Source organism: Galeopterus variegatus, unplaced genomic scaffold (assembly GCF_000696425.1).
Source record: "Galeopterus variegatus unplaced genomic scaffold, G_variegatus-3.0.2 Scaffold5783, whole genome shotgun sequence".
NCBI classification, from domain to species: Eukaryota; Metazoa; Chordata; class Mammalia; order Dermoptera; family Cynocephalidae; genus Galeopterus; species Galeopterus variegatus.
The window spans coordinates 99,690-107,753 of record NW_007731894.1 but is presented as its reverse complement, the minus strand read 5'-3'; the positions used below and the strand labels follow the sequence as shown (position 1 = coordinate 107,753).

Sequence of the window (8,064 nt, the reverse complement as noted above, 5' to 3'; positions counted from 1 at the left end):
TCACTGGGACTCAGCCACGCCGGCTTGTCCACGTAGCATCTGTGGCTCCCTGGCACTGCCACGGCAAGGCGGAGTCCTTGCAACCCAACCTATGGCCCGCAAGGCTGAAAATACTTACTCTCCGGCCCTTTACAGAAAAAGCCTGCTGACCCCCGCTCTAGGTCACAGCGTGATGGCCCCCATGAGAGCTGTGCATGCCACGCTCATGGGAAATGCCCCACTGTGACTCGCCAGGCCCCACAGAGCCACGGGACTCTGCCATTCGCTGATTCAGGAGACGCGACCCAAGACCACTCAGTGCACTGTCCCCGCAGCCACCTCGTGCACCAGCGTGGCCTCACTGTTGCCGCACAAAGCTGTCCCCTCGCCCCACAGGTCCCTCCAGTGCACTGAGCTGAGGCGCTGCCTCGCCTGGAGTGGCCCAGAGCTGTCCCAGGTCTTCAGGGGTGCTGAGCACAGAGGGCTGTCCCACGTTTGTCATCAGGGCGTGTCCCACTCCGTCGAACAGGAAGGTGCCGGGAGCAGTGCAGTGACGGCCACTCAGCCCCTGAGCAGCTCCGGCAGCTCGTGCATCCACTTCCTTTCCACCCATCTCTGACCCGTGCCAGCCCCAGGAGCCAGCCATGCCGCACCTGTACCGGCCCCCAGGGCCCCAGGCTCACCCGGTGCCCAAGGATGCCCGGGCCACCCACTCCTCGGGCCAGAGCTTCGAGCAGCTGAGGCAGGGCTGCCTGCAGAAGGACATCCTGTTTGAGGATGTGGACTTCCCTGCCAACACTGCGTCCCTGTTCTACAGCCAGAGGCCCCAGGTCCCCTTTGTGTGGAAGCGCCCAGGGGTGAGTGCACGAGAAGGGGTGGAGGGGGTGGCAAGCTCCTGGGGACCAGGGAGGGCACAGGAACAGGGGCTGGGGGCGGCTACACTCAAACCGACTGAGTCGGCTGCTGAGCCCTTTGCAGTTTGAAGACAGGGGTGACGCACAGGCCTGAGGTGCTCTGGGGGTGTCCTGGGTGCCCGGCCGCACCCCTGGCCTGCTCTGAGCTCGCTGACTCCCACCAAGGCCAGGGACCTGGAGTCGGATGGTCTTGCCAGTAGGTGGGGAGTCAAAGCTTTATCCCGAGGACAAGGCCACCAGACTCAGAGCATGTGCCACCGTGTTCCCCCCTGTGCTTGGTGGCTCTGAGACTGTGTGTGCATGGTGCCCTGTGGCTTCTGCTCTAGAGCTGGGTGCTCCATGAGGATGGGAGTTTGGCTCTGCAAGTCCCCAGCAAAGGTGCGATGGGGGCCACCAGAGGCTGGAGCAGGGTTGTGCCCCCCAGAACACACCCCCACTCCTGCAGGAGAGCCAGGTCAGTGCCACCCTACCACACGGTCTGCGAGTGCAGGTCCCCAGAGGCAGCAGCCAGTGCCTGGGACCGGGTCAATATTTGCCATGTGGGTTAGTCAGGGCTCCACCTCTGACCCGGTGTCCGCCTGCTCCCACTCCCACTGGGTGGGCACCGGCCTGGGCGCCGCTCTGTGGGCAAGAGGGCAGTGCAGGACACTGCAGCCAAGGTGAGACCCTGAGCATGGTCCCGCCCTGCCACTGACTTGTCCCAAGCCTGTGGCCACCTCACTTCACTTCCTCAGTCTCCCCACCTGCAAAACGGACCAGTGATGACGGATGGAGGACAATGTCCTCAGTCCCCCTACCTGCAAATGGGACCAGGAATGACCAGTGTAGGTCGATGTCCGGGACACAGAAGGTTTTCCACTCACAGCAGCTACTGCCAGCCCAGTTGTCCCCCCCTGCTAAGACAGCCCCAACCTTGCAGTCTGCACTGACATCACCTGGTTTAAAGCGTCCCTCGACTAGTCTTTGCCAGAGTTGGAATTCTCCAAGATAAAAGCTCGAGGCTCAGGCCAGGGTGGGGGAGTCTTTGCTTCCACCTCAGAGGCTCCCCTCCTGGAACGAGGCCCGCCAGGGACCTGAAGTCTCAGATCTCGGTTCTGAGAGGTGTCGTCTTTACCTAACCCCCCACTCCAACGCCAGTGGCGAAACACAATAGATTTATTTCTCACTTATGTCACAGGTCAACAGCCCAAAGCAGGTCAGCGGTGGTGGAAGGAGCCTCTGCACCTCACGGAGTGATTTGGGGACCCTGGTGTCTTCCCACTATCCCTTTTTTCATTTTTTTTACATTATGCAATACTTATCATCACGCAGTGTAACCCTTTTTTGTGGCCCTTTACCAATTTCTCGCTGTCCCCCCCGCCTTTCCCTTTCCCACCACTGGAGGCCTCAGTTCCATTCTCTCCTTTTGAAAGTTCAGTGAATTGCTGTGATTGTTGTATTTTTCTTTCTTTTATTTATTTTTAGCTTCCACTTATGAGTGAGAGAATGTGGTATTTCTCTTTCTGTGTCTGGCTTAATTTCACTTGGATTTTTCTCTAAGTTCATCCATATTGCTGTGAACGGCAGAATTTCATTCCTTTTCATGGCAGAGTAGTATTCCATTGTGTAGATGTGCCACAGTTTCCTTATCCACTCATCTGATGATGGACATTTAGGTTGGTTCCATATCTTGGCTATTGGAAATAGATCTTCGATGAACATGGGAGTGCGGGGTGTCCCTTCGACATGATGATCTCCATTCCTTTGAGTATAAACCCAGCACCGGGATTGCTGGATCGTAGGGCAGGTCTGTCTGTAGTTGTTTGAGGAGCCTCCACACTGTTTTCCACAGCGGCTGCACTAACTCACAGTCCCACCAGCAGCGCAGGAGGGTCCCCTTTCTCCACATCCTTGTCAGCGTGTGTTAGTCTCTGTCCTGTAATGGCCTGTCTACCTGGGGTGAGACGCTCTCTCAACGTGGTTTTGATTTGCATTTCCCTGATGCTGAGTGATGTCATTTTCACTCGATCTCCTGCCGGTATTGCCCCAAATGCTGGGTGTGGCCTTGATGCACAGGCCCCTCCACTGTGCCCTGCCTCCCGCCCCCCCGCAAAGTGGCCCTGCCAACCCGACCCTCCTGTTCCTTCCGCATCCCACTGTCTCCTCCTGGGCTGCACAATCGTTTTATTTATCTTAAGTCTACTGTGTGGCTGTCCTGCCCTTGGGCCACTTTCAGAATCTGTTGTGCTTTTTCCTCTGTCTGCAACTCGGATGGTCCCCCTGGTCTGGTCTTCACTCCCAGAAACACATCCCGTCTGTCTCTTATTCAGGGGGGCCAGGGGCTTTGCATTAAATCTCATATACTTCTGCAAAATCCAGAGCTAATGGGCTGGGGTGGGCACCGAGCTGCTTCTTGCAGGGAAGGTGCAGGGTCTCTGCTAGAGGACGGGGGTCAGCAGGGTGGTCATAAGAGTATCCGGTCTCCCTCCAGAGGCCCCCGTGGCTTGGGCATGTTTGCATTTCTGCTCAGCATGTACACGGTGGCGCATGTCTCAGCAGCAAATGCCGGGCGGCCGCAGGACCGTGGGTGGGGTGGCCCTCCCCAGCTCCACCTTCTTGTCAAACACAGCTGTGCTTGGAGGGTGAAGCTCGAAGCCAGGGAGCCCAAGGCAAGGAGAGGGGGGACCGGGGAGTGGGGGCAAAGTGAGGGTGACAGGCTGAGCTTGAGAGAAGGCAAGGTCACCCCTGGGGCTGTGCACCTGCGTGTAAGTGGGTGCACAGGCAGGGGACAGGTGTTGGGGGACCTCCGCCAAATGGGAAGGCAGCCACAGTGCTGTCAGCGCTGACCCTGCAGGCTGGCCCCTGTGGCACGAGTAACAGCCTCCTCTCCCCACACCCCGTCTGCCTGCCCCGGTGCTGTCTTCCGTGGGTTCCTCCCCAAACGTGCCCACGCGTGTCATCAGCGCTGACCCTGCAGGCTGGCCCCTGTGGCACGAGTAACAGCCTCCTCTCCCCACACCCTGTCTGCCTGCCCCGGTGCTGTCTTCCGTGGGTTCCTCCCCAAACGTGCCCACACGTGTCGCGTGGCCATAACCTCTCCTGCACCGTGGGCTAGCCCACCACCCAGAGAGGCCATCAGCAGCTCTGGGACAGCCCCAGGGTCCCCAAGGCCTCCACCGGGCTGAGCACACGGCTTTGGACCGCGGCACCCAGCGTCTCCAGGCCTTGTTGGAAGCGTGGCCTTTCTCTTTCACATCACTTGCTTAGTAGAGGAAAGTTTGCATCTTGGGCTGAGGCCGGATCGTGTGCAAGTTCAACAGAACAGGCCCTGAAAGCAAACACGCCGGGTGGTGCCAGGGCCGCCTCCCACGGGGCTCCCGGGGTCCACAGGCAGCAGTCCAGGCTCAGTTCAAGACCCCTGCGACTGACACCCCTCTGATCGTCCTATCACAGGACCACAGCTGCAGGTGACCCTATCCTCTCTTCACATGAACAAACATACATGGGGCCCCACACGCACGTGCAGGACACCCACACACACACAATGCGCCCAAGTGCACACGCAACCAGTATACATATGGAGCACACACGTGGGCACAAGCACACCACACATGCAGGCAGGTCACAGGCATCTCACACGTGCGGGACCCACACACCCGTCCCCGTATACCACTGCGTGGCTCCCGGGGGCCCCCTGGCTGCCCCTCCACACATCTACAGACCTCCATGGCCCTCACAGGACCGGCACACGTGTGCAGCGATTCACGGACACACCGACCCACAGAGCCACACCCCGGCACCGCCCAGTGTATGCCCGATGACTAATTTGTGCTCACTTGGGGAGAATTTCTGAGTTTCCTCCTTTGGGGGTTTTCTCCTGGTTGGATGTGATCTGGTAAAACTCTCTCGAACAAAACAACCCATAGCAGACAGAGCTGGGGGGCCCCATGTGGCAGTTGTCGGGGCCAGGCCAGCGGGAGGCTGGGGCAGACAGGGACGGGGAGAGAGGTGAGGCCCCACGTGCCTGGCACGGCCGGATAGGCAGGGGCTGCTGGCTCTCGGAGCCCGTCTATGTCCACTGCAGGAACGAGAGGTACCGGCAGTGCGAGCTGCTCATGGGGGCAGTTCTCCTGGTGGCAACTGGGCAATCCAGGTAGGGAGGGTTGTGGGGGTTCCTGGGGCACCCGCCAAGGCAGGGGCCCCAGCACACATTCTGCAATGAGCCCAGAATGTCCGAGCTGGTGACAGATGAGGACACAGCCTGAGACGTTCAGTGGCCTGCGCAGAGCCCCTCTGCTGAGCAGGCAGGATACTGCTGGGCTGTTTCTCAAGGTCCTCTGACATTTTCCTGGTTTGTGTTGTCCCTCTGGGCTCGGCTCTGAGACACCTGCAAACACCTGTGCTGGCCGAGGGTGAGGCAGGACAGCAGCGACGTGCTGCTCCGTGCAGATGGAGAGGGTCCGCGCAGCAGCCAGGACCCTGGCCCGAGGACAGACTCCCTGCCACGTTTGAGATTAGGGTCACTTAATGCAAAGACTCCGAGGCTCCCTGGAGCTGAGGGTGGGAGTGTCCTCACAGAGGAGGGGCCGCATTCGGGGTGTCCTGACCAGGTCTGGGTTTCTGCTGCATCTGATGGCACGGCCCTGCGTCTACCCGAGTGTTGGAAAATCTAATGTGTCCACTCAGCCCTCCCCGGGCAGGTGCTCTGGTGTCATGGCTGCATCAGGAGGGGACATCTGGAAGGTGCACAGACAGTGCCATCATCTTACCTGCGTCATCCCCGAGTCCCCTTGGCTTCAAACAAATCCCTGTCCTCCTGCTGATTCTCTGAGACACAAGACCAGAGGAGAAGGAGGGTCCTGGGACACTTGAGAATGACAGTTCAGGGCAGGGGGCTCTCGGGGGGGGGGGGGGCAACAAGCTTGTGCTGCCCCCACGGCATCGGCCCAGATGCTGCTGGGACCTTCCGCCTCCAGCCCAGGCCCTGACTCAGTATTGGTGTCTGCAGACAGGTGCAAAAGCCCCTACTCACCGGCATCACCCTGACCCCATGAAAACAGCAGAGCACCCATCTGTGCAGTGAGCACGCGAAAGAGGCAGGACCTCTCCCCAGGGGACAGGGCTCCCAGGGAGGGCCCAGGTGTGTCCAGGACACAGAGCCTCCTCAGGGCCCCCCACAGAAAAGTCAAATACAGGGGGAAGGCAGCCCTCTGCGCTGCGCAGGGCGCAGACCCTGCCCCTGCTCTCTCCCACTGGCCTGCTGCGTGGGGGCTCCCCTCACTGATCATGCTCTCGTTCCTCCAGGAAATCGTGAAAAACCCAGAGTTCATTCTCGGAGGGGCCACCAGGACTGATATCTGCCAGGGGGAGCTTGGTGAGTGTGAGGGGACGGAGCCCAGGGGAGGGCGGCTGGGCAGACTGGCCCTGGGCAGCACGGAGGGGTGGGGGCTGGCAGCGGCTGGCACCACCCCTGCTCCCCGTGAATGGAGCCCTCGCCCTCTCGTGCTCTGGGGGTCGGACATGCCTATGGTCGGGGCTCACAGCCCAGGAGCTTACGGAGAGCAGCGGCACCCGGCTGCCTTGGTCCGTCTGTCACACATGTCGACTGCGGCCAGCACCCACACGCGCAGACTCGGCCCCCGCCGGGCACTGTCCCGAGCACGTGCTGCTCTGTTCATCTTCCCAACCCCCCTCCCAATGTTACAGACGAGGAAACTGAGGCTGAGGGAGGCTAACCTGTCCAAGATCGCAGAAGTGGTAGTTGTGCAACTGGGGTTCGCACGCAGACAGTCTGGCTGCAGAGACCTAGCCATTATACACAATGCCTCGCTGGGAGCTTACTTTGGGGGAGCTCCCCGCACCCCCACTCTCCCTCCCACAATTGACCTGAGTGTGCCCCCTCACCAGTTAAATCGGGTCCTGCATTTCAGGGTTAGTCCAATTGGGCTGGGTTTACCTTTAATCTATCAATGAAAACAGAGAAGCCTCTTTAAAAAGTACCAGTAGAATCCGCTGGAGAGAGCAAACCACTGAAAACTCACGCAGACCCCGATTCAGTCACAGCCGAGGTTGTCACTGTGGTGTAAGGGTGGAGGCCAGCCACGCTGGGACCTCCCTGGGGAGTAAGTGAGCTGATGATGGTTGGTTAAACAGACAGGTGTACAGATACAGGGAGGTAGATAGGGAGGTAGCCAGATGCCAGACGATTAGATAAAGAGATGACAGAGGCAGAGCGTGCATTAGTCTGTGTGTGCTGCGATAACAAAGATCGAAGGCTGGGAAATTCATAAAGAGCAGGAGTTTGTGCTCACACTTCTAGAGGCTGAGCAGTCAAACAGCAAGGTGCCAGCAGGTGCAGCCTCTGGTGAGGGCCTGTTCCTCACAGATGGCCGTCCGGGTGTCCTCACGTGGAGGAAGGGACAGAGCAAAAAAGGCCAAACCCTGTGTGAAGCCTCTTGTGTGACGGCCTCAATCCCATTCGTGGGGGAGACGCCCCGTGACCTAATCACCTCTTAGAAGCCCAGCCTGTTAATGCTGTCACGTTGGCCATTAAGTTTCAACACATGAATTTGAGGGTGGGGGACAGACCATTGTAGGTTGACAGAGTGAGAGAGATGGATGCATGGATGGATGGACACACGGATACACAGCAGACAGACGACAGGTAAGAAGGTCTGTAGGCAGATATGGATGGATGGATGGATGGACGGACGGACGGACGGACGGACGGATGGATGGATGGATGGATGGATGGACGGATAGATGGACGGATAGATGGACGGATGGATGGATGGATGGATGGATGGATGGATGGATGGACGGACGGACGGATGGACAGATACATGGACGGATGGATGGATGGATAAGTACAGACAGATGAAGGACAGGTGGTTGGATGGACATACACACAGCAGGTATGTAACAGGTAGGAAGGCACGTAGGTAGATATGTATGGACGGATGACACATGGGTAACAGAAGACACAATTATCCGTTCCAGATAGAACTTGGACTTCTCCAAAACCCTCCCATTCAGGTGGGTGCCCTTTACTGAGGTCAGGCTTCCTCATTACCGTTCAATGGCAAATCATCGTTCAGGCTCCTCTGTCCGTCAAAGCTTTGGCTTGTCACTTTGGTGTAAGTGTATATCTGGAATGACAGCCTCATATTGAACCTCAGTGGATCGTTGGTTC

General features: G+C 58.6%; 1 protein-coding gene across 1 annotated transcript in view; it reads left to right on the top strand.

The window, feature by feature from the left end:
• Positions 1-623: 623 nt before the first annotated feature.
• CAPN9 (calpain 9) overlaps positions 624-8,064 on the top strand; it is a 41,285-nt gene continuing 33,844 nt past the window's right edge. The window contains exons 1-2 of the mRNA XM_008589971.1: positions 624-836; positions 6,177-6,246. Coding sequence (XP_008588193.1) covers positions 624-836; positions 6,177-6,246 — 283 coding nt within the window. The remainder of the gene's footprint in view (positions 837-6,176; positions 6,247-8,064) is intronic.